The 27,532-nt window shown below is 45.9% G+C and overlaps 1 protein-coding gene across 1 annotated transcript; it reads right to left on the bottom strand.

Annotated features, from left to right (window-relative positions):
• bcl2b (BCL2 apoptosis regulator b) lies at positions 1-27,045 on the bottom strand. The gene is made up of 2 exons (XM_084545880.1): positions 25,949-27,045; positions 1-2,537 (listed from the first exon to the last, which is right to left on the bottom strand). Exons 1-2 carry the CDS (start codon positions 26,495-26,497, stop codon positions 2,400-2,402), a joined length of 687 nt encoding a protein of 228 aa, XP_084402006.1. The 5' UTR covers positions 26,498-27,045; the 3' UTR covers positions 1-2,399.
• Between the last annotated feature and the right edge of the window lie 487 nt (positions 27,046-27,532).

The following is a 27,532-nucleotide window of genomic DNA, read 5'->3' on the forward strand; positions in this document are numbered from 1 at the left end:
TCTGATTTATTAGGAACAATATGATCCCACTAGCTTATCGTGGATATAGCAGTAAACAAGACACAATTCACTTTTTTTAAGTGCTACAAGGTTGTGATTATAGACCTAAACAGTACAGCAACCATACATTCATATATGAACAGATAATATATATATAAAAAAAAAAATTACAGTATATTGCTGTTAAACTGTTCCTACTCCTGCTTACGAATCACCCTCTGCTTCTTACATACACTTCACTGGGATACACCACACACCTTAAGCTGCTGTGATGAGAACTGGGCGGTTTTTAAAAGGTTTAGGTCTGGCAGGTCAACATCTTACAGATAGAGTTATCATCGCATCGGAGCACAAAGTTGACAAGCTGATATAGTACAGTAACACTAGACAAAACCCTCTGCAGGGAGATCACGAAACCTCACCGGACAGACTCTCAGTGAACTGAAGCCACGCGTGTTCTCGTCGAGCTACTTTGAATTAAATTAATTAAACATTAATACAGGTTAACTTTGGTTTCCAGCTCTCTGGGACTACACTGTAGAGTTGTGGCAGTTTAAGCTGTGAGTAAAAGTTAAAAATCGACAGTATAGCAGCCTTAAGCCAGTATTAATACGACACAGACATTTTTTTCTTTTAAAAAAAAAAAAAAAACATTTTCATTTTCTTGTTATGATAGCAGCTAGGAAAAACAAATGTAGTTACAGTGTGATTTTATAGGAAGGAAAAAAAAGAAGTATTGTTTAAAATCTGTGATCTGGTACCTCTGCATAAATAGAAAATGCAACTTCTTCGTTAGTTCGCATCTTCTGGCGCCTGTACTGTTATAAATACGATGAGCGACTGTTTAAGATCTTTCATCTGTGCAACGAAGAAGTCGGAAAGAAAGAAAAATCACTTTTCCAAAGAAACCAAACTTGCTGTACAGTGAAACATGTTGGAGCCTGCGAGCGCTTCCACAATTTCGATCGGACTGCAACACAAGACAAACATCAATAAAACAGGCCGAGAGGGAGAAAATCGATGACTGGATGCATCTGCAGGCCGGAGAGGAGGGACAGCTCAGGTTCCAGCACACGGGGACTGGCTGGCTCGAGTCCCGAGCTGAAACACTGCTGGCATAGTTTCCACTCAGTCATCTGTGGCCGAGCAAGTTCTTCTCGGTCCACATCAACAACCGTCCTTTGTCGGAGCGGACTCGGGAACATTACCAAGCGACTGTGGGACCCCCGCCGACGGGGTCAGCTCTGAAACTTGGGCGAGCCCAAACGATCAGTGGACTCAGTGGGGGGAAAGCAAGAAAAAAAAAAAGCTGCAACAGAGGTAGAAAATAAACGGATAGCTTTTAGAGTGTGCTAATAGAGAAGGGATGTGATTGTTTAACGTGAAAGGAGGAATAATTTAGCCGGGGGGGTGGTCTCGTTCACATTACTTCGCTCGAGGAATGCGCTCTTTAAACTGTCTGTTTATGCAGCAGAGGCCTACCTCCTCGAAAAGCAAAACGCAGCTTGTTTTACCTTTTACCTCATTCTCTTGCGCCGCGCTCCACTTTTCCCTCAGAATATTCTTTTGCATATTATTTTTCACTCCTTACTCAAACCCGTGCAAACCGCTCAGTTTGGTTTGACACTGCTGGAAAACTCTGCAAAAGAAACCTCAGCTGGGCTCAGTCCTCCGTCGCAGGCCGCGGACTGTACTGTACAATGGTGCGGTGTGTTGAGGAGCGAAAGCAGCAGACACACGCTGCGCCGGTTGCAAGCGAGCTGTTTCCATTATACATTCTGAGCAGCTGTTCTGTGGAGGAAGTCTTTTGAAGGAAGGCTGGGGGGGGGGGGGGGGGGCTGGGGGGTAACTGGAGTCCACAGTTCAAACGGGGTCCTTCACCCTAACAAGCAGGGGCGTTCCTCTCAGGCGCCGCCATCCTCGCGCCCCCATCATCAAGGCCTCCAGATAGAGGTCCCACACATGCAAGGTCTACACTAACACTCAACGTTCATGCTATATCTAGTACAGAAGCAGGCAGGACGAAAAAAAAACAAAAAAGGAAAAGAAAAAAGCATGCCACTGATTCCTCCTCGCTTCTCCTCAGCTTAGTGTGATTACATCTAAGATGCCTCCTTTCCGGGCGCCCTTTGCTCCGCGCGCCTCTGGTTCCTTCACTTGTTTTGATTTGTGTCTGTTTTGACGTGAATGGTAGTGGTGGGGAGGGGGGCGGGGGGTGGGAGAAGGCGAAGGAGAGAGCTTTGAAGAGAGCCAGATTCAGAGCAGAGGAGTCTGAAGGTTGTCTCTGAGGGGGTCAGGGGCGTTCTTTAAAAAGGGAAACGAGGAGAGGCGCGAGGAAAAGGAGGAGGATGTTGAGAAACGGAGTCAAGCTGGTACAAAAAAAAAAAGGAGGGCCCCGTTCACTTCTGCGTGAGGTACGCTCCGATGGTGAGGCTGGCCGCCCCGAGCGCGGCCAGGCCGAACACGGTCTTGATGGAGGACCAGGAGCAGCTGAAGACGGAGTCCCTCTGTCTGTCGTACAGGTCCACGAAGGCGTCCTGAAAGGAGAACAACGTCGTTTATTAGGCGTCCAAAGAACACATGTCATTGCACAAGCATTACATTTGCTCCTACGGAAGATATAAACCTTTCAAATACAGCTACAAACATATAAATCCATTTTAATCAAAGGGCGGTGCAGCCTTTACCGAACACAACTCAAACAATAAGTGACAGTGCATCTGCCTGGGACGCTTCTCAGCAGTGGATTGATGCACATTTGTGTATTTTCTGCAGACAGAGCTGAGTATGTGCATGGGACCGACTTCAACCAGCGTCCATGTTCATCGCAATAAAGGCCCGGAGCAACAACTCATCAGTGTCAACGATGGAGGACAAGGGATAAGACACAGTATATGATGGTTTGGCTACAGAAGAAATACTTAAAAGACTAATACAAAGCTGGATTTGATCATTTCATTGGATTTGTTGATGCTAAGAAACCTCCAGTGGTATCTGAACATAGAAGGGTAAACAAACTAAATTTAAGGGATGAAATGTAGTTTTTTGGGCATTTCTTTTCCTGCTGTCTGAAGTTGAAATGAGCTTAACTGGCGTATAGCGCTACACAGTGTATGAGATTTCATCATGGCTGCCAGATCTGGGTCAACTGCAAAAATGTATGAAACTGTGGTATATTATATTATTATATTATAATATTCTGAACACACAAATCCAGTAATATGATTCTGAACTGAATCCAGTTGCCTCTACAGTAGTTGTCTTAGTCTCTCACAAAAAAATAGAAACAAAGTTTTGTTAACACTTGGACTGAATGTGTGCAATGCCTGACATCTAAAAGAATCTGAAAAAGAAAAAAGATATTAAACTTAAATATTATATGATGCTGTAGCAGTAATGCGATTGCAGTGAAAATATATCAGTTGTGTTCTTTCTAATAGATGCTGTGTAAAAATATATACAGTAGTATCAGCAAAGGCCAAAGTCTAGTTGGTTCCTCACAGGGAGGCATTGTAGAGTCGTATGGCCTGAGGGACAAACGACCTCCTCAGCCTGTCCGTGGAGCAGGACAGAGACAGCAGCATGTCACTGAACGAGCTCCTCTGTCTGACTGTGGTGTCATGTAGAGGGCGATGGACATTGTTTATGACGGACCAGATTTTGTTCAAGGTCCTTGCCTCTCCCACTGATGTCAAGGACTCCAGCTCTGCCTCTAACACAGAGCCAGCCTTCTGTATCAGTCTGTCCAGCCGTGAGGTGCCCTTCTTCTTAGTGCTGGCTGTCCACGATAGTCAACGACAGTCAACGATAGTCTGACAGAACATGTCCAGCAGCTTCCAGCAGATATTAACCAACCTTAACCTCCTGTGCATTTCAAATAGTCTAGAAAATGTTTGGCATGTCACAGCTGCCACCAAGCAGCCTGTCGATCATCACGTGTAATCAGGACATTTTTTGATGCCGACTGGTCCACAGATTCAATTTCATTCCCTTCCCTTGTGTAGAGAAGAAATCTCGGAAGCAAAGTCAGGAATTAAACCCAAAGCCTCCCACATGACTTCGCACAAGCAGAGATAACCGAGTTTTGAGTCAGGTTTGGGTGAAGTGACCCTTTAAAATGTAAATCCCTTGGCTGCCACCAAATAGGGGTGGAAAAAGCACGTTATCGCACCCGTGCCACAGACGGATCCATTAGCTCTCACAGCCGCCCACGCACAAACCTCAGACGCTCTTCATGCGGAAACACACACACACGCTCACCGAACATGGGAATCACCTAAAGAGCCCAGCAGACTCTGGTGTTTTCATTTAGGTCTGTTGACAAGCGCAGCGTCACTACGGCGTGCACATGGTATATAAATGTTTTTTTTTTAAAAAAGGGAGCCCTGCTACAGACTCAGAGAGTGTGTGTGGAGCGAGTGTACATAAGGAGCATCTGCGGAGCAAATACCATGGCTGCATGTCTCAGATGAGGAAATGCAGACATCTGCTCACAAGCAGTGACAGCAGGAACAGCTGGACAGGAAGTAATGGTGCTAAGCTCTCTGCCCCCCCACCCTCCACCCCCCTTACACACACACACACACACCCCCACACACCCCCACACACCCACACACACACACACAAGTAGATTATCTTGAACAATACTACAACAGTACATTAAATACGTCTCCCAGTTGAATAGTTTTGCTTTTGTCATGGGGCTGACCACATTAGAGGCTGCTGTAAAGTGAAACTGAACATGTGAGCCCGTTTGATGTGTCTTTGTAGCTGTAACTCGACCTTTCTGCGAACAATGCCAAATTGTTAGGTTTGACTGACTTCAGTGTTACCGCGTCAGTTCCCGTGAAAATCTATTACCCTTCTGTTTGATTCTGTTTAAGTTGATTTACCTGCACTAATTATGTTTTGTGCCACTTCTATGGGACGTTTTATTCGACCCAGAAGCGAAACTGGCTCATGAAACTCTTTCTTTCTTTCTTTCTTTCTTTCTTTCTTTCATTTTAATACACCGTTTCCTTTTATTAAACCAAAACCCCACAGAGGACTTAAAAAAGGAGACATCCATTCTGAAGAGCTGCAGGGAGACAAAAGCATTTCCTGTTTCCCTTCCCGTCCTGTGGCATTCCTGAGGCTGGGGGCTGGTGACACACAGGAGGAAGGATCAGCAGTTTCTTCCCGGTTTAGGCCCTCTGGTGTCAAAACATGCTCTAGAATATCGGTAACCACGTGGCATTTTCTTTGTTGCAGCTGAGCGGTTTTTTTTGTTTTGTTAATGATCCAGGACTAAGGCGAGCGTCTGCACTCAGACCGTACTAACGCTGCCTCCACACGGGGTTGAGTTTTCCCTGTTGACGAGAAGAGCGAACACCCCCATCTTGTGGCATTCACAGCATATTTTCCAAAGGTTCACGAGTTCTGATGCGTTCACTGACCTTTTCAGAAATGCTAGAGGTCATGGGAGTTCTCCGCCCCCTCTTTTCATCATGCATTTACACTTCCTACATTAAGATACTCACTTTTGAGCAAGCTGCTAGCAGCCACGTATCCGCTGCTTGTGGCCGATGTTACCGTTTGAGCGTAGGCTACGTATTTGGTGTACACAACTTCTCCTGTCATATGTTGCCTTCAGATGGGGTTCATGAGTCCATAGATGAGTCCATATGAACACCTCCGTCTTGTGCTATTTGTAAGTTTGATAACGTTGAATGGTAAGTTCTTTTGCATTTCCTACGCTAAGTTACTCCATTGCTAGCTTGCTAATCTTTTAGCCTCAGCATCCTCAATCGCAACGTTTGGACCCGTAAGCGCAATCAGGACACTTTGTTGTTTAGAACTCGCGTCACTGCCTGTATTCACACAGGAAATACGTAGATTTTCACTAAAAAAATGATCGAAATGACGGGAATCATACAGAAATTGCATTTATATCACAGACCAATGGACAAATAGCACTCTGCCTCCCCTGTTTGCATGTCCCTGGGTCCCTGGTCAGTTTTGGTGGTCCATCTGATGTTTTCTGATACATTTCACTCTTAACCAAAGACAACCGACATCACACCCCTGGAGCCAGGCTGCTAGCAAAACGCCCGACAAGTTTATTTCCGACTTCTCTGAACAAGCTGTGTCTTTGAGCGATGACACACCTCCTCTCCTGGATCCAAGGTAATAATGAGAGAACAAGCTCTCCAGTCAGACCTCCAGCTGACGGGAAGGTGTTAGTTGGCAAAAACACTGCCGTCATCTTTTTTTTTTTTTTTTTTCCACCTACTCCTGGAAAATAACAGTTTGCTGAGCCGATAAATCAAACCTTTCCACCAGCTCCCGAAAGCAAGTGCATGTGACTGACCGCTGGCGAGGCTCGACGAAACGGCCAGCTCATGATGCGTGCCCTTGATGCGTCCCAGACACTCGGCGTAGATTATCATCTATTTAAGTCTGAAATAAAAGTGGGCCAATTACGGTAAGAGCTTCATAGGAGCTGTGATGGATGTTTAAAAGAATCCCGCGAGGGCACGGATGCTAATAACTCCAGACTGACTCAGGGGAGAGCCGGGAAGCCGAGACGGAGGCGGAGGAGGAGGAGGGGGAGGGATGTCAGGTGGATATCATGAGACTGAGGCATGCTCCACTTCAGCTCCTGGAACTTTTTCACCCACATGTTAGCAAGCAGCGCTGCCTCGGCCATGTGAGTGGTGTGAAAAACAATCCTCTGTGCTTTTCTTTCTTTCTCTTCTCTCTCTCCCACCTCCTCCTCCTCCTCCTCCTGCTGTATCCATGTGCCTTTGAAGACAATAATGCTAAGCAGCTGGGAGGACACTGAAAGTTGACGGGGACAGGAAAGGACAAAACATCTGCATTCAACAAAGGACTTCATAATCCGCGAGGGCTCATATTTGCCCCGCAGCAAAGCCATCTGCCACCAGCAGCAGGTGTGCATCTGGGAAATAGAGTCCAGACTGCAGTTCTCTACAGTATTCACCATTTGGTTCAATGGCTTTTAAAAGGTCACGGCCAGCCTACAGAGACCCAACCAGAAAACACCTTACCAGGTTTACACACTCTCTTTTCTTCATTTGTACTACATACAGGAATCCCTCGGAGAGACGCATACAGAGTAAAAGAGTCTGAACAGTGAGGACTTGAGAGGATCCCATACCATGGGGTGGCAGCTCGCTGTCTGAGTGTCATGGTTACGCAGGCTGGAAGCTTCACACACGATTTGCTTTTCCCACCAGCAGGAGAGAGAGAGAGAGAGAGAGCCTGTCCTCGACCTCTAAATTTGTTTTTCCACCTACACGGGTTTTCGCCCGTAGACACAAAGAGATTTTACACTGCTCTCTTCCTCGGAAAAGGCCTTACGTTATCGTATGCGCAACAGGAAATACCAAACATTTGTCGGTTCCTTTGGGTATCCCCACCCCACGCCACATCCCCCCGCACTCCCTGATTTTGGGAATGATCCCACCGCTTGTGCGGAAGATAATGAGTCATCTTGTTCGCTCGGCTAGCTCCGTTAAAAACCCAAAGCAAGCGCTTTGCCAAAACTGGAAAAGAAAAAAAAAAATGATTAGGCAGCTATCTCTGTTTTGGGACGTTTCTGTGGGTAATTGCGGGCAGACTGCGACTGAGAGAAAGGGATGTGGGTTAAAGTTCAACTTGTAATTAAGGCGCCCGTTGTGGCTTCGCTTTGCTATATTCACCTCTGAACCGGGCTTCTCCCCACGCTCTGTTTATTTCCTAAGCATTCACATAGTAGCATGCTTATTACATACGCTGCTCCTGCCGCCCCTCTTTGATTTTCTAATGAGCTTCTTGCAGACTTCTCCGCAGCTAATTAAAGTCAAACAAAACTCCCATTTCAGGAGCCAAGGGGGAATTATGGGGGATAAGAAAAATGCAAGGAAGGCATTACTGTCCTTGTAATTGATCTGTTTTGATCAAAACACGCACTTATATCTCCCTCTATTTCGTGTTTGCATAATATTACTTCTTGTGTGAATGAATACACAGATAGAAAAACAACACTTTCCAGACATGATGAGGTGACAGGACAGCGAGCTCTCCCGGCAGTAAGGTCGGGTTCGATCGAGTCTCCGGAGAGTCATCCATCGACCGGCCCTGGCAAAAATGAGATGACGGTGGAGTTTGTTGCAACACTCATTACCCAGTGAATCCCCCTGTGTCAGCAGCAGCAAACAGCTCGGAGCTGAGGACACTGAGCCCTTCACTGCTCTGTGACAATACTGCAATACTTGGAAACAACAGCGTCACAGCCGAGCGATGACAAGCCGGGACGGGAAGCTGCACAAATATGCTGTACACAAGCTGGGCTGCAGAAACAACAATGCTCCGTAGGATGTAGAAACTGGTGACAGGCACCTAATCGGTGAGCTGATTATCAAAAACAATGCAAAACATAATCAGGAATGATTTGATGATGGAACAGTTTAGATGCTTTTCTTATTAGCAGCTTCCACCAGTGGTTTTAACTTAGATTAATCATCATTTTAAATGACTGTTGGCCCCAGAAACAGTTGGTAAACCAATAATTAATTTCATGGTAGGGATACAGGATGAACCTTTGTCTTAAATTTATAGATAATATAGACAAAAAGCAGACCTAGGATTTCCAAACAAAATGCTTTTTTAGCTGATACTGTAGCATCACAGCAAACTGAATATTTATTGAGGGAAGGAAATGGTCGCATAAGCACAAATGGTTTCCACAAGGAGCTTTGAACAGTTTGCAGAGATTTCAACATCCTCTCAAAACGCCAGGTGCATTAACATCTCTTTAAACGTCTAGACGATGCCGCAACTACAGAACAACGCTCCTCTGATAGAAAGAGATCATGACATGAAACAAAGGAAACGGGAAACCTCGTTAATTTGCTTCCACTTGAGTTTCACGTCAAACTCGAGTTTCACACTTCAGAGCCGTAAGTGCGAGAAGCATTTTTTGACGTCGGATGCTGCCCTTAAAGGCTCATAAATATTCAAATTTGCGTCAGCGGCTGCATTCGTGTGTTTACAAAACAGCTCGCTCTCCCGTGGGAGCGAGCCTCCTCCGCTGGAACATGAAATGTGATCGGCGGTAAATCACCCACGCTCCTCGTGACACTTCTTTTTTTTTTTATTGTCTCCATTACTCATTGTCTAAACTCGCCAGATAAACGAGGGCCGTAACTTTACACGTGAGACTGCTGGTTTCTCTGCAGATGTGCAATGCTTCGGCAAACTCTGGAGGAGGGGGCCAATCTAATAAGTATATAAGCAGAAAAAAAAGGACTTATTTTAAATTGATAAACTTTTCTGATATATTCGCCTTGACTGAGGAGTTATGTGATCCTTTATTCCTGTTGAGCCTATTGATTTTCACTAAAGTGCTTTGATCCAACGTGAAATGAAGGGCTGGGTAACCTTGCAGGCTCAGAGGATTGAAGGCTTGGATGCAAACTGTGCCGGCTCTCCCATCGCCGCATCTCCTCCTGCGCTCCTGCTTCATCGCCTGGCACCTCTGCACGCTTAACCTCAAAGTGCATCGTACACAATCAGTCACTTCTGCGTGTAGAGCAAAGAGACATCAAAGCCGAGGGAGAGACAATCCTCTCTTCACCGCAATAAACCTCTGCAGCTCAGTCAGCGTGAGTCTTCGCCTCGTGATTTTGACCTTGAGACGTGTCTCGACCTCAACAGCCGCAGAAGCTGCTCACAATGGCTCCCCCAAATAGACACAATGCAGCTAAAAGAGGGACGTCTGGCTCGCCTGAAGGATGTCTGCATTGAGGTCATCCGGCCCAGTGGAGGAGGAAGTCACAGAGGGCCGTGCCGGACAGAAGCGGCTCGACTGCTGCGCGGCTATAAATATCGAGAGGCTCCATCTGAGCTACCGGTTCAGGGCTTCCCAATCTAATAAAACAAACTCTCGTCTCTGCTGCTGGGGCCGTTTAAAAGGCCACGGATGACGCGCGAGATGAGCAGCGAGAATGGAAAAGGAGGCCGCTGAGTCATCATGCACATGTGAGGAGGCTGGTGTGCTTCGAGTGCATTAAACCTGAGTGGCTTTCCAGTAAAGACAGGATGTCTGATACTTGGGTGTCTAAGAGCTCTGAAGAGGCACAGAACATCAGCTGCTCCCGTGACGTCTTTGCGGCTCTAAAAGTCCATGTAAGCGTAAAGAGAAAGCCTGCAGCCTGTAGTGCTTTTTTTTTTCTGAGATAACTGCGTGAAACTCCATCCTGGGTTGATTTGTTCAAACTGTGCACTCAGAAATGTGAAAGGCCTCTTGCGTAAAGGGCCGCTTTGTAAGTGAAAGCTGCATTTAAAACATGCAGAGGCGCTCGATGTGCAAAAAGGCGCGATAAGTTCAAGTTAATGATTAGACGACGAGGTAAAACTTTTACATTTCAAAGTGCTCTATCAGCCAGTCTGCTTTTAAACCAGCTCGGGATGGCTGTGAACAGGAACCTCTTATTTTGGCCAAAACAAGAGCGCATGATATGATAGCCCCTGTGGCTGAAGTGCAGAAGCTGATTGGCCCAGATAGAAAGCTCTGATAGAGACCGTGGGAACCGGCTGATTCCCTGGTGGCCTGTTGCTTCTCCTGTAACAAACACAGTCCACGGGAGAGGCTCATTTCCTGTGACAGGGGCGGCACGCTGCCTCGAGCCTTTAAAAGTCAGATCCGCTGACCCCTTAAGACCTCGAGACCACACAACCACCATCTCACCAGGCAACTCCTAAAATAGAGCGACTAATCTGAGCCAAAAACGGCTACTGTATATGGAGCAGTGAATGAGAAGTGTGGGAACACCATCTGCAGCAGGGCGTCCGTCCTCTGGAGCACATGTGGCGGACGATTGTTCTGTTTGGTTTCTTTGGAAATTACGTATGTGGCCGTCAGTCGTTGCGGTTTTTGTGCGCCGTGCGGGCCTGATGTAACCGAGTTACACAATGTTCTGAAAGGGGCTTTTCAGGCGTGCAGCGATATAGCAAAGTCTTTGTGAGGGATCTCAACAGTTAAGTCACTTCCTGTACCAGACGCTGCAGGAATGACATCACCGTCTGGTCTGAGACTATGGCTGCTCTGTGGTAGAGCCAAGTATGGTTAAATCACAGAGTCTGTGCGGGTAACTAAGGAAGGACCAGAGGCAAGCCAAACATGTAGTCATACTAATACCGTGGAGAAAGCGAGGGGGTGCAGCAGGGGAGTGAGCTACAGTTGGTTAGACGCTGTAACTAAGAGATTTGTATTTGTTTGGAACCGTTAAATGTCTCTTGAATCTTAGCCCCGAGTCTAAGAGAAAGCGGAACAAAAGGAAAAGTTTTACGTTCGCATAAAAAGCAGGAAAGTTGTGATGTTTTTTTCTTTGATGAACTCCCAAGTTGCTCCTGTAATTTAGGAAGCGCTGCCAAACAAGTGTAATATCATCTAATAGCGAATTAAACATGTCGGAGGAGTATGGGAACATCAAAGCGAGACGCCCAGCGCCTCCCGCTGTCTCCCCTTTCATACAGGAGACATCTTGTAAAGTCAGCCGCTAAATGAAAGCTTGTCGGTTTTTTTGGCAACAAGACATTGGAGCGGTTTTACGTGATTAGAGCACGCGGGGGCCGGGTTTCAGGTTCAGCCACGTTCTCCGTGTACCCATGTAAATGAGATAGGCGACGGTCTGGGACGGGGCATGCTGTGAGGAGGGCAGAGCGGAGCAGATTGAGGATCTCAGATGTCCGATAATGTCAGGGAACACAATCGTCTATTTGAGGTGCAGCTCCCTCAGGAACACCTTTGAAGTGGAGAGGAAGGGGGGCGGAAAAGTTTCAGCAAAGTCGGAAGGCATCCGCTGCCAGGGATGGAAAGTTACAGCACAGCTTCTACTCACACATGTTCAATTCAGAAAAAAGCATCCAGTCTTTATTGACGCTGTTTTAAAGACCTGACACCATCCAGAAAATGTCCACATTGTCCCACCGCTCTCTTTAAATGACATTTTGAATTCAAGATTTTCAGTTCATTTTCACTTGGAAGTGTTTTTCCAGTGGTTTTACTTCAATAAAAGATCAGATTACTTCCACTATTTGCAGTGTCCATGAGGGGATTTAAAAAAGAAAAAAAAAAAGGACAAAACAAAACCTAATACGGGAAGGAAAGCCTCTTTCCCACAGACCGAGGACAAAAGTTGCAAAATGCGTGACCAAACTTCTCCGTCTTACACGGACCATGAGGTCATCTAAAAGGGAAGCAATAAGCACTCTTACACAATGTGACTTCCGACTAAGAAATCCAAGCGCATAACCACAGCTAACATCACACCGTTTTCTCGTCAGCCTTACAAAAAAAGCAAGTAATCTCAGAACGAGCTCCGCCATTCCCCCCTCGCTCCCTCTCTCTCTCTGTCTCTCTGTCTTTCTTTTCAGGCTGGGAATACTGGGGAAAAGTTCATTGACCTCTCTAAGGCAACCAGCTGATTTTCATCCAGGCTGGGGGGAGAGGAATGAGAGGAATGCATTGATGTGTGGAAACAAACAACCGCACAGTGTGTGCCCAAGAGGCCTGATATGAGAAGGAATGAGCCTTGAGATAACCAAGTCAACTGCAAGAAAACGCAGCTACAACATGACACAGATATGTTATGTAATAAAATAATTGTCCCTTTCATAAATTAAAACTTAAGCATCCGTGAGCAGGGACGGACCTTCCTTCGGCTCCCGGTTGTTTGTCCTTCCTTTGCTTCCACGTGACCTTGCGGAGCAGCGAGCTTTTAAAGCCCGATTGTTTGAACTATGTGGAGCTGAGAGCTGTGTGACCTTCCCTGTCTGCGTGCAGAGACTAAAGGGAAACAAGCACAGCCTACCTGATGAATGACAATAAGTTGTGACAATGGAAGTCTGGTGTGAAAATGTGCAGAAAGCTAATGAGGCTCATGTCAGCTCCATAATAGAGGACTCCTCTGAGGAATAACCCACGGAAAATGTCATTGGTGACATTCAGCGGCTGCCTAGCGTGAGCCAAGCGGCCTTGATGCCGCCGCCCTAAAAGACTTCAGATCACAAAGGGGTGGAAATGTACGCGTCCACAAGGCTGCCGGTGTTCTAAATGCACTTATTTATTTTTGTTTTGTGCTATGTAATGCCCATGCGGGTGCCTCTGTTGTTTTCTAGTCAGCAGATGGATCAGCTGAGGATCAGATGATTGTTGAGTCAGATGATTTTAACAAGCAGCTTTACCCAAAGTTTGCTCCATAAATTTGAGCGAGCTTGCTTGGTCTACTTTCTGCTTAACAGCATGAAGCAAATCAAAACCATTTGCTCTGTTAGCAGCGTTTGCACTTTGGGGTTTTTTTAAACCCGACGTCCTGATTTTACTCCAACGGCAACCGTGCATACGTTTCTCCAGCCTGTCAGTCTCTCCAGCCTGGCTGCAGCACACGCCGTGGAAAGAAGGATGGGATCGACTGTTTATGTCTTTATAAGCCTCCTCTTATTGCTCGTCCTTCCACCTCTCCTCCTCCTCCTCCTCCTCCTCCACCTCCACAACCCTGTTAGCCTCACCTTCTGATCAAAGGCACCTTCTGAAGTCCAGCCATCTCATCCAGGAATACTTTTAACCTCCCATCCTCCCTGGAGTGCAGGACTCATTTCAATTCCAATCTGGAAACACTGAAGGTCAGAGTAGTCTGACTGTTAGCCTTGATAGTCTGGGTGGTATCAGAAAATGAGTTTGCAAAGCCGCCCAGTAATATGGAACAATCTAAAGTCTGGTATACTTAAATTCGTCTGATTAAAATCTTTTTTTCATATAACGCTTTAACCACAGAGTTTCATAAAATGTGAAAGATAAATCAAGCGCTTTATGGCGAGTCAATTTGCAGGGTTGATTAAACCTCCGCTGGTTAGATTTGACGACGCGAGCCTCGTCTAGACTGTAGTTAAAAGTCCCCTATAAAGCAAAATGGCGCCTGACATAAATGAACCCTGGTAACATAAAAACAAGTCACAAGACGACTGAACCCTCAGAACACGAGCACGAATCCTGACTGCATTGTCAAAAATATACTAAAAAATATTAAATAAAACGCCCAAGAAGAAAAGGAATCACTGTCAGTCTCGCTGTTTTCGATTCTTCCTGTTTTCTTTGAAGTATCATTTGAAGGTGCAATGACAGACCGACAACCAATTAAACCCTTCAGAGTATAGACTCGGCGAAACTGTTGTAATACAACGCCCTGGAAGTACCCGGTTTGCCCCCCGCCAGCGCGACCTTCTTGCCAGAAGAAGCTGTAATATTCTGAAAACAGCGAGGGGTTAAATGTTAAAGCACCGGCTGCTGTGTGCTGACAGAACGCGGTTGTAGGTTTGAGATGTGAGGAGTTCAGGACGGTAAGGAGATCTGTGAAGCTAAAACACTACGTAGCAGAAGAACAATGCTCCCTTGGCGAAGCCTCACTTTCTTTTCCCGAACATCAGAGGCGTATCATTTTCTCTGCACTTCAAACGTAATCAGTCGCCATCAAAGGTGACTGCCAACAGGGTGGTGCCGTGTGAGCTTTGCCGGGATTGAAACCTCCTGGTTCCCGCATATGCACACACACATCAGCCAAAAAGGTGCTAAAACATCTTTCCACAGAGACACTGTTTTCCTTCCACATGAATTTAGATAAACCTCCTGCATACACTACCTGACATTTACAGCCACGGGTTCGCTGCGTTAATTGAGTCTTCGCTCTGAGATACCAACACAAACCATCGGAAACGCTCAATCAATACAACAGAGTCAAAGTGATATCCGAGCAATGGCTGACCTCACTCGGAGTCGACTGAAACAGATCAAATTTCCTGTGGGCTATGTGCTCTGTTGCCCAAAATCACATCGGGGAGGGGACGCAGAGAATTATTTACTGCAGACCTCCACGGATGAGGCAGAGAAATCTATTTACCAATATCTGGCTGTTGTCATTTTTGGGAGGGCATGTACTCAGCATTTCAGAGACGAGCCTGTAACTGCATGCTGTTTGTTAATGGCCAGCGCTGTGGCTAGTTGCACCAGGAGATCCCAGTAGAGATGATAGAAGTGTGTGTGTGTGTGTGTGTGTGTGCTGTGGCTGAATGGCATGGCTAACAGGAAGCAAGGCACCCCGGGGCCATCTGCTCCCTGCCATGGCTCACATGTCACCCTGTGACAACACAGCATTATTGATTCACACTACCACATCCGCTTCTGTGTGTGCACGCTGATGTGCCACACTATATGTGTGTATGCATGTGCGTGTGAGTGTGTACACAGCCATTTTGTGGACAGCAAATAATTGACTTGCACTAGTACATCCGCTTCTGTGTTTGCCTGTCTGTGTGTGTGTGTGTGTGTATATATTAACACTATAAACCTTAAAAGTGTCAGTTCAGCCAAAATTTTCCCCAATAAGCTCCAGTTATCCATTTGTCTGGGGTATGAAAGGTTCAGATTCATTACCCAAATCCAATCTATTTGATTTCAGTTCAGTTCCACTTTACTTGTAAAGCGTCAACAACGATCCTGGTTCCTCTGACATTTTAGCAGCTGTTTAAAGCATTTTACACCTACCGTGCTCCATGTGATGAGCACAAAACAGGTGACAAACGAAGCTAGCAACTAGCTTATCAGATAAAGAGACAGATGTTTTTAGTTATTCATAGTCGACACGGTCTTATTTATAAATGTAAATATAAAAAATATATAGAAAAATCTGTTCAAATGAAAATGCAAAAGTACAGTTGAAGCTATCAAGTGACCTGTGGCGATGCGCCCAGTCCACATATAAAGAAATGTTCTCACTTGTCGTTTTGTAGCTGACTTCCAGGCTCTTTTTCCCCATCCCAAATGTTTCTGAGTGAAACAAGCAGATCATAAAAATATTGCTAATGCATGGAAGGAGTTAGCATTTCTTGCCATCCGAGCTCTGTATCTGAAAAGAAACTAAGGACAATGCCGCCATCATTCCAGGTCGGTTCATCCGATGCTCTGAGCCAGTGCTATCAATGGTTTGGTGGTAGGAACCAACATTGTGGATGGTGTTTCCTCGCGGTAAATTTTGGCATTGCGCCATATGGCAGTCAACCTCGTCAGTCGCTCAGTGGTGTAGCCTCTAAGTGGAGATTGTCCAACTTGGTACCTGATACCTTTCATTAGCATTTGTTTTCCTCTTGTTCAATCAATCAGACTTTATTTGTATAACACTTTTCATACAAAGAAAATGTAGCACCACCATTTCCCCAGCACAGACACACACCCACACATACATAGACACACACCCAACGTAATGATAATGACACATTCATTTAAACATAAGCAAGAACTGGAGCAAGAACTGTGGAAACGCTGTCGTAGGTGAGGAAACACCAGAGGCTGGAGAAAACCAATAATCGCACGGCAAAATCAGTCAATAAATATAAATTCTAAAGTGGTAGAAACAGAATAAAATATAAGAACACAAGGTAAATAAATAAAGAAAAAAGAAAAAATTAATAATAAATGTTGGCACATTGCTGCTACTCTCTCCCTTTGTGTAACCTCCCTTAACCCCAAAGACGTGTCGGCCAATGAGAACCCTGGAAAAACAAACCATTAGCTCAGTTCTGTGGGCCCATACTCACATCCTAAAACCTCTGTACCTTCGTTCATTTTCCGTTGTTGTTCTTGTTGTTGTTGATGGGCGTGGGGGCGCTGGAGCCTATCCCAGCTGTTATTGGGTGAGAGGCGGGGTACACCCTGGACAGGTCGCCAGTCTATTACAGGGCTATCAGACAGACAACCACACTCACACCTACGCCCAATTTAGAATCACCAATTAACCTAACAAGCATGTCTCTGGATGGTGGGAGGATTTGAACTCAGAACCTTCTTGCTGTGAGGCATCATCTCAGGTGGTGGTGCCGCCCCACCTCTGTATAGACCTCCATTATAGAAAAGAAGCAAGATTAGCATCAGCACTGTTATGGCCATATTTTCCAAAAGAGAAAATGAAGCACACTCTGACACATCAAGCTCAATGCTTTTTTTTTTTTCCTGTCTTCCACTTTGAGACTGAAAACTTTAGTTTAGGGTTACTGCTGGCTGTAGCTCAGTAGGTAAAGCGGTTTGTCCACAAACCAGAGGGTTAACGGTTTGGTACATGGACCACATGCAGAAGAGTGCTTGAGCAAGACACTGAATGAATGGGTGATGCGTCACCGTGACTGTAAAACACTTTGAGCACGAAAAAAGGGTAATATTCCGAAATATTTTTATCCTTAAAGAGGTTTTCCAAAAGGGCAGTGACCTACAACTGTATGGTAGGTATTAAAAAATGCCTGTGTACCTGTGGACAAGGCCCTAGTGAAACCCAGAAGAGAGCCTGAAAGACACTGAGTACTGGACCTACAATCGTTGGGTGCCAGAAACACGAGAACAAAATTAAAGCTGAGTTGCTTCGTGTCTACTAAACGTATAAACACCAACTGCCACGGCCTCAGAGTGAACAAAACACTTGTAATTAGTGCTCTACTGTCTCCGCTGCCGAGTCTTCTGCCACAATCCCAATAAAATGGAGGTGAATGAAAATGTTTTGTCAGCACATAAGAAATGGTTATCAGCGTTCCCTTTTACAACTATTTGTCTTACACAGCCGAGAAGCTGCGCCTTTGTGAACAAGAAAGTCATTTAGGAGACACTCCAAGCTGCATTTCACCAGTGACCATTGTTGCTCCAGAAATTAATTGACAATATCAATTCTTTTTTTTTTTTTAAAACCCTTTTGGGGATTTGTCCCAAAAATATCTACAATGGCTAGACAATGGGAGGAACCGTTTAACCTTGCCCTATATTCATATACTGTACCGCTGGTGGGGGCGTGCCTACTGGCAAAGTCAGCCAGCGTCTCGGTAGGCTCCTCATTATCCAGCTCCCTCCATGACGGGAAAGGTGGAAAACTCTCTTATCTGCCATCTCAAATGATTCAGTGGGACACTTTCTTTTTCCATGCACTTCGTTGGTGGGCGGGTGGGTGATGCGAGGGCCACGATAACGGAGAAGCAAACAGGGCAGGGATTTATGTACAACACGACAATTAAAAGACCACACGGGAGCGGTGATGGTAACGCTTCTATATTTAGAGGCCTCTCACATGTCCCTGCATTTTTCAGGGATCTGGAACGTTACCTGACACTGAAAGTCAGGTCTCAGGGTATTAGCGTGTTGTTTGCGAAGGGATCAGGCACGTGGATGTGTGTAAATGAATATGACTCAGGTGGTGGGGCGAGAGGGAAGCAGAGGGATGAGGAGAAAAAGTTGATAAAAGCACAAAGAAGCCTTAAGCGTTCTGATGCAGGCACATCCATTTAGTGTCCAAGTATATCTGCTCCATATATTATTTATCCGTGTGTGCTCGGAGCAGGATAACAGCTCAGACACGTGCTCTTCGTGCAACAAGAAAGCAGCATTTTGAGGTGATTTCTTATCCCAACAAAATAATGAAAGGAAATGCAATTATATGGATCAGTGCACACGTACAAATCTGTACGTATGTCACGTAAACCCCCAACATAAAGAGCCAATGTGTAAAAGCTAAACAAAAACGTCATCATGTTCAAACGCGTTCCTGAATAAACCGAGCCCCTCTGAAGTGATTATCCAACAAAAGACCAGAAACCGTCCACACCCTCCACCGTCCACTCCACAGAGGAAAAACCCGGGTCGTTTCTATTATTTATTTACAGGCTCCGCTCCCCAGCAGACGTTCCTCCCGCTCTCCCGAGGAGGCCCAGAAATAAGCGCGCAGGATGGGGCGGAGGGACTCTGGGGAGGGACGAGGTCGTGGAAAGAGCCGCAGCGCTCGCAAAGCACCAGAATTACGCTCCCTGCAACTGTAACAGCTATTTTTGTCCTAATTGTGTTGTTTGGGTGTTTGCCAAAAACACAGAAAGACAAGAAAGAAAAAAAAAAAGGAGGTCTGTGTTTCTGGGACGTTTGAGAAATGCTCGGAATGATAAAGTCAACACGACAGAGGGGCAAGAGCGTGCTTTTGAAGTTGAAAAGAAATCAACCCCTTTTTTGGAGTGGAGTGTTAATATGAATCCTTTATATGAAGATGGAGGTGGTTTAGGGGCTCAGTGTACAGTCTCTGGCAGCCGCCATGATTGCATTACCTGACTCCTTCTGGCCCAACTCCTGGCCAACAAAAAAATGGACAAAGAGGTGGAGCCTAAGTGAAGCTGAAGCAGGTGCGTGATACTTAGGTAGGCAGCTGTGATGGCATTAGCTCAAAGCGTCTACACCCTTGATTGCACAAACTAGAACATTAATACAATTTAAATGGATGAGTTTTATGCAAATGTAGCCAACGTGAATGAGGAAATTAGCAATGCTAGGATGCAATTACAACTAAAGCCCCGTCACATAGCAAGTAATTCACTTTCCACCATCTCTTTGCAGCTTGGTCGCTGGTGGACGCCCATGTGAAACAAGCTGGACATAAACTATCCTTATGGATTACCAAGACCTAGCACACAGTTTCCTGTTTCAAAAGAAAACACCGCCCACCTGTCACTCAAAGCGGCCACGTCCTTAATTGTGCACAAACTTGAGCCTTAATACAATTTGATGGATTTTATAAAAATGTAGCTAGAGTATGCGGTGGGGGAACGATCCCAGCAACCAGGCTGTGTGCATGTTTATTTCGGCTCTAACGTTGGACATTTTAGGACATTTAAGGGGAATGACTCATGTTTGGAGCTAGTCACAAGTGGTCACTCGAGGACTTGCCGTATTTGTCACTTCTGTGCTGCCGCTGCGTTGTCTTCATGCCATCGTGTTGCACAATTTAGGTTGAGGATCGTGAGAAAATAACTCACAGTTTGAATTGTGAATAACATATTAACATATTAATTTCCCTGCATCAAGTTGTGACAAAGGTTGTTAACTGGCTGCCTAAAATTCAGTACTTAAAATGTCCAGGGAACAGGCATTTATACAAACATGGACATTTGCAGTGAAAATGTTCCTGCATATGTTAAAGTAAAAGCCAAATATCATTACCAGTAGCTGACAATAACTTACTTAGATACAGGTCATCTCAGCATCCAAGCTGCCTGAAGTAGCCACGTTCCTGTATCTCAAACTGCACCCCCCTACAGTAAAGGGTTAAATCTGCTTTCTTAAGTATTCCACACACAGGACGGACTGAATATTCGGATCAAAGGTGTCTGCGCTTTGAGCATCTCAGAGGCAAGAGATCTCCACAGGCCGAGAGACGAAAAACTGGAAGAAAGCTTTCTTGTCAGACTTATTCTAAAGGCTTAAGAGGCCAGAGCAGCCCGCGTCTGTAGGAAATGTTTCTGAGATTACAGTTGCCGGGCTGATGGGTGTAAACACAGTGGCAGATGGTGAGCGACCGAGGCCTGTGCAGCAAAAGGGGTACAGTACAGGGGAAAATCTTGGCCGCCCCGCGCCACATTAAGCTCTTTTGTGGCGTACAGTCTCCATTACAGAGCTGAGAGTCGGCTTCAGTATTCTCCAAACCTGGCCTTAGTTACAGACATTTCTTTGCTTTTTCCCCGGCAGTGAAATTACACTGTTATTGGATGTGTGGGAGGGGAAAATCCCTAAATGCTATTTGCATGAGTAATCATTTATTCCTCTGCCTGATTGCCTTGAAACGAGAATGCAGCGTTCATCCCACTCTCTAATTTGCGAGACCCGACTGATAAACAACGACAAATTAACGGACTGTGAACGTGCACGGGTGAAAACGGGGAAGATGGATCCTTCATGACTTATAGAGATCATTACACTGTAAAGCACGTAGCGTTCCTTTCACTGTCAATACAGACGTCTTTTTTTGTTAGGAATGGAGTTCAAAGCTAAGGGAAGCACAGGCCTGAACGCTTCCTGAATGCCGCCCTGATTAGTACTGACTTCTGTTAAACAGGCTGAATTTGCATCTGCGAGACGCAAATTGGATGTAAGTGAGATCTCACCGAGAATTTCTTTGCTCCCCCGCGAACGGCTGCATGCGCCTCCTTTAGTGATTTAGCTTGTTTGGGTTTTGTTCTCTCTCTGCTCCACCGACATGTCACCTATATGAAGATTAATGACTTCCTCGCCGTCCCTCATCCACTCAGCCTCAACAAGGGGGCGCAGCCAGAGCCCCGTTAAACCATAGCAACACAGCAGCATGCAGGTCCCACCCATCGAGGAGCAGATTGTGCTCAGGGAATCCCCCACAGGATGGACCCAACCCAAGCTCACATTGTCTACTCCTAACACACACACACACACACACACATTGCCACACACACACACACCTGCTGCAGACAGACAAAATAAAGAAATAGGCCACCAAGCGAGCAGCATTCCACTGACACCTGATCTTAGTATCTTGAGACTTCAAAAAAGCTTTTCATGTGGTTTAACTCCTTCCACTCAACTGCTACACGAAAACAGGCGGTCACAAACCTGCTAGCAGCTTTGTGCGGCTGGACAAAAGGTAAATGCTGATGTCAGTATGTATATGACGCTGGTGTTTGCAACGAGACAATGGAAGAAGCTGACAGCCGAAAAAATACCAAACCCTTTGGTGACTTGAAGTGGATGAGTACCAAGTGGAACTAATCGCAACTTGGAGGCAGCAATCAACATATGACGCAAATACGCACGTAAGGAAACACTTAGGTTCCCGTCACCGAATTCACCATGCTGATCAGATCTGATCTGATTCTGGATCTAGATGGAGCCACGGCTCGTTTCAAACAAAAAGACCCAGTTCTTGGCAGTCGATGATGTCAGCTTATGTTGTTGTGCTTGTTTCACTTGGAAACATTTGCACCGGGAGGTTCACCAGAGAGCAACTGACGACGGCAAAGAGATGGCCGGCGTGTGAAGTAACTCCACATGTGGACGGGGCTTTAGTTGTAATTGCAGCCTAACGTTCGCTAATGAACACGAAATACAAAGAACAGCTAGGGCAAAGTGAAGCGCTGGTGGTTAAGTATTCATTCATACTGGAGAAGAACGCTGCTTTGAATAAATTCTGTTAAAATATTTCAAAATGAAAAAGAAAAAAGGAATCAGCTGATCAATATTTGACTAAAAAACACCATTATAACCCTCCGTAGTCATTACGGTTCATCTGCTGGAAACCTTGAATGGCTTTACACATGTTTGTGCATGTGTTGATTTCTGAGAATAAGTGATAACTATGGTCCAGATCGATCAATCATCTCGGAACCAGAAAATGTTGTGGTAATCCATCATAAGATTGACCAACAGACGGGTTTAAAGCATGACTAAGAATAACACTGAAGAAAACAAGGACTTTAATTTCAACATCTTAACTCTTTCCCTGTTAACCTTTAGTTGTGAAACTGCTGTTTTTCTCTTGAAGCACATTTTGGCATTTCGCTCGCCGGCGCCGCCCCCTCAGCCTGTCAAACGACCGAGGTCAAGCATGTAATTTCAGAAACTCGGACGCCGTCTGCCACTTTGTCCAATCACTTGGTATTTACTGCGAGCGACTGCAAATAAACACAGGTGCGCCGAGTGTGGGTGAGGCTGCAGCACAATTGGCGCCTGATGAGTGCAATTTCTGTCCACACAAAGGTTGAACTTTTTATTTTATTTTATTATTTTATTTACTGAATGTTAGGGGACAATGAAAGAATCGCGTTCAGCATCCCGGGGTGTGGGAAGCAATCACTGCAGAAGTGGGAGCTATTTCACCCTCAGCTTGGTTGTGCAAATACAGTAAGTGTTTTGTCACTTCGAAAGGGCAGATTTTGTTTAACTAAAAGTATATTTGACTCACCCACGATGCCTAGACTCAACAACATTTAGTGGGCACTCCTGTTTTGGCCTTAAATTGTCTCAAAAACAACAGGAAGCAGAGGGTGGCTGATAGAAAGCTGTTTCCACACCACGCTCACATGTCCACACGTCAGTAATAGGTTGATTAGCCCCCACCTTTGTTTTTCAGAGTGATGGAAAACACAAGACTCACCTCTACCACACAATAACACACAGGAGAGTGACCATGAATGCGACCTTTTACACACTGTCAACCATGTTTACCATGTGTCTTCATTGTCTGGGAGATGTGTAAGCTCATCAGAAATGACTGGAACCTAAAATCAGATTTATCCTGACTCCTCACTCACCACTTCCCAGAAGGTGGATGAGATTAGCAGAATATTTAGGACAGGTATGTAATGGATGGACTCCCTCAGCAGAGCCTAAACTGATGAAGAGATACAGACATGTAGCGCATTTGCTTCATCTAAATCCACCTGAGGCTTTCACACCAAAACGGGATTGGACGCAAGATTACTTCCAAACAGTGGCAGCCATTGTTCAGTCCATGTTGGGCTGCAGCTACAACTGAAGACAGTTGTCTGGTCATGTTGTCGTTCAAATACGCAGAAACACAATTTAAAACTTAAACATGCCGGGTATTTTTGACTGACTGCAAAATAAAAATAACAGAAGTGTGTTTTCCCCCAGGAAATACACTTTTGAAATGACATATGTGAAGAGAAAATAGTGAGAAAATCAAATCTCAATAATGGAAAAACTGACATAATTTGATGTTAGATATCAAGAGATCAACAAGTTTTAGTGACATGCACACAAAAGAAAGGTCCAAAACTCTTTGATGTGAAACAGCCTTTGTGCCAGTGTGGGGTAACAACCTTATTGTCACACGCTGAATAATGCTGTCACTTTTATTGCACTTTTAAAATCTACTCAACTTGACAGTGCCAGCGGAGAAGCCAGATGTCTAAAGCTCAACAGAGCGCACAGACAATGCTCTGTGTCGGCAGCGTCAGTCATTAAAGGTCATGTAATAACTGAAGCACACACCTCAGGAAATCCCCCACCTGACAGCCATTCAAATGAACATACAACAGATCAGCCACAACATTAAAAACCACTGACAGGAGAAGTAAATAACATTGACTGTTTTGTGACAAGTCAATGTTCTACTGGGAAACCTTTGGACCTGGCATTCGTGTGGATGTTACTTAGACATGTACCACCCACCTAGACCAGACCAGGCACCCCCACCCCATACCAATGATACAAAAACAGTTTAGGAACAACTACAAAAAAAAACATGAAAAACAGCACAAGGTGTTGACCTGGCCTCCAAATTCACTAAATCCCAAACTGATCACATATCTGTGGGATGCACTGGAACAAGCCTGATCCAGAGGCCCCTCCCCTCAACCCATAGGACCCAAAGACCCCCACTAACAACGTTCTGTTGCCAGACACCACAGGACACCCTCAGAAGGCCCATGTCCAGAAGGCACAAGGAAGACCTACACAATATTAGGAAGGTGGTCATAATGTTATGCCTGATTGGTGTAGATGAGCATCAGTGTCCATTTTTCAAGCCATAACATATACTGTATTAAATTATTTTAGAGCCCAGTTTGAGCTAAAAATCAGCTGGATGGATTCTTTTTGATTCAACATAAGATCAAATCTATCAAACTGACCCAAACCGCAGACATACGCTTTCAAATAATCCTAAATAATCCACGGATTTAAGGACTGCACTCTCTCTCTCTCTCTCTCTCCCTCTCTCTCTCTCCCTCTCTGTCTGTGTGTCTCTCTCCAGCGGATGCAGAGATACAGTCATCTCCACCCAGCTGTGAAACACAGACTACGATGACCTACATTATCGTACAGTGGGCACGGGCTCCAGAGAGGAGCCCGGTCTGCGCCAGCTTCAAGGCACAGGTCTGAAAACGCAGACAAAAGAGTTCCAGGCCAGATGCACAGAAGACCGCATGTTAAACACAGCGGCTGCAGATTAGCACTCTGTGTTCCTGGAGGGGCCCTCCCTCTGTTGCCTAGCCTTTGATATGTGGCACAACCTGCCACCTCCGGGGGCAAGGCAGACTCAAGGGGAATGTTAAACGTTCCTATCCTTTGAGATGAAACATTCGATATGAATCATTGATGACCCCCCCTCCAAACACACACCCCGCTTGTGATCCCTTCCAGCTAAGATAACCAAGCAGCACAAATGTTACGTTCTCATTAAGAGCACCTATGCTAATTAAAACCTAATCCGTTGCACACTGAAGAGCACGTATCTGCTCAGTGGAAACAAAAAGCTGCACGAGAGTTTGGGGAGTTGTTGTTGATGTGACAGTACACGCTTCCTTCAGATTTCTCAGTGAATGTGTGCATGGAAAGGTAAAGGATGCCCGTCCTCGTTAGTACCTGATGCTCATGTGTCATGTAGATGTGCAGAAAGGGGCTCTGAAAGCTGAGACCTGTCCAGCTATGCCCAGAGGCCTAAACACATTAATCCAATAGTTTGCTGTTTGCTGACATGTGTCTGCCCTCCTCCTTCCTGCTGCTGTGACCTAATGCCACACACGACAGGCGCACTCAAACACCTCCCCGCACAAAGTTCAGATATAGGTGAATGCTGAAGTAGCCACTCTGGCAGGAAACATACAAGTGCAGATTTTTAATGAGATTTTCTTTCCGCCTGGATTACACTACAGTTCTCCATGACAGCTGTGCTCCTGCCACTGGCTCAAGCACTTGACAGGGCGGGTTTTATATAAGGGAGCGTGGGGAGGTGTGACAGACCACAGCGTCTCTCATTGGACACGGAAGTTTAACAGTCAACACCATCACCCAGTCAGAGCAGCTCGTGGGTAACGCCGCCCATCCCTGACTTTCAGTGGTGTCGTGCGTCATCCCACATCTCGGGATGGATTTTTATTAATGATCAACTACACATGTGGTGTTGATGTTGAGATATATCAGACTTGTCAAAAATGCACCTTTTGATATCAAACACACACCTGTGAGCCCGTGTACATCAGCTGAGAATAAAATCAGATCTTAAGAGGACTTTTGCGCCCCCGTGGCACCACAGCTGCAAAGCGCTCAACTACACGGAATCAGACCTACCCATCCCCCGTTATCTTGTATCCAGCTGTTAAGAGGTCCATTTAAATACTCCGCCATCCACTCCACGATGTTGTTCACCAGCGATGTCATCTCCTCCTTGGCCGCGCACTCCACGCACACCGTGCCCCCGAACTCGAAGAAAGCAATAATCCGGCCCCAGTTCACACCGTCCCGGAACAGTTCGTCTATCACCTCGGCGAATCTCCGCTGCGCCGTGTCGGAGGTGAGATAAAGCTGCCGTGACATCTCCGTGAAGTCCAGCTGGTAAAGTCTTTCAAGTTCATCTCCAGCCTCGCGCAGGACTCTGTGGACGGCGGCGTACGGGTCGGACTGGGGGAGCCGTCTGCAGAGGTGGCGGTTGCTCTCGCTGTCAGGCCCGGTGCTGGCTTCACGGCACCGGTGGGACAAACCCGGCGGAGGGTCAACAACTAACCCGTTATTAGCAGCATCTTCACCCCGGACACCGTCAAACCCCCACACGTATCCGCGTTTGGAGAGTTTATGGCAGATATACTTTTCCACAATATTGCGATTACACTCGTTCGCCATTCCGGCTTAATTTGGCACTTCGCGTCTTCAGAGGTTGTTTCTAAATAAAATGCATCATGATCGAATGTGTGCACTGTTCAGCGCCCTGCAAAGACTCGTCCAAAAACTGGGTTATATTCAAATACGGGCAGCGCAGCGAATGATTCCGCACAGGGAGCACACACACGCACACTTCCTAAACTGAAGAAAAATCCCTGAACAAAACTGCACAAAAAAGAAAAAGAAAAAAAAAAAAGAATCGTTATACACTTAGGTCAAAAAATAAATTCCGGATCTGTGTCAGCAGCAGTCTTCATTTCCCGAATCCTTGGAGGGACGTTGGCGACCTTCTCTCTTTGCATAGAAATCCAATATGCGGAAGAGGTTGGAGTAGTGTTGCGCTATTCCTGTGCACATCACCCAGGCGTGGATGTGTTGCGAATAAAAAAAAAAAATATGAATGAAAGCCAGAAGTTGTACGCGCCTGAAGGGGGCTTTAGACGCTGCCAACTATTTTAGCAGCGTTACGCACGGCCAGGCGCGGGACTGCGAGCCAGACAAGGTCGGACTGAATCCTCTTCCACGATTACTCCTCATATCCTCAGCAGCTCCCTGCCCACCGCTAGTGGGCCGCACTCTCGGTGAGGTATTCCTGACGTCAGCCAAGGAAAGTAATTCTTTGGCTGAGCTCAGAGACTCAAGGCGCACACGAAGACCGCAACCATTAAAAGATCACGATCGAGCGACTGCGCGTTTAATGCACGTTTCGAGGCGGAAAAATATAAACAGATACAGTCTTTATTTAGTTGCGTACTGACACAAGTGCCAGAAAAGCTCTTAGATGATCATTCATAAGGAGCACAGGCCCACCCAGTCCCGCTGAGAGGCTGCTTGCTTTGATGTGGTCCAGCCACCCCCTTGTGGATGAAGATCCAACCTCGCAGTACAAAATTGATGCACCCTGTGCTCTTTGATTCCTCTCTAGTCTCCTCTCCTATCTCACATGTTGTCTCATAGAGTCTCTGACAGGACAAAGCATCTAAAGTTCCTGTGTTC

Source organism: Chelon labrosus, assembly GCF_963514085.1.
Source record: "Chelon labrosus genome assembly, chromosome: 6".
Classification (NCBI taxonomy): Eukaryota; Metazoa; Chordata; class Actinopteri; order Mugiliformes; family Mugilidae; genus Chelon; species Chelon labrosus.

Excerpts from the sequence above, each read along its gene's own strand:
- bcl2b (XM_084545880.1), bottom strand. The coding sequence starts at position 26,497 with ATGGCGAACGAGTGTAATCGCAATATTGTGGAAAAGTATATCTGCCAT. Across the intron at positions 2,538-25,948 it reads TACAAGATAACGGGGGATGG|GACGCCTTCGTGGACCTGTA; the intron begins GTAGGTCTGATT and ends TTCTCCTTTCAG.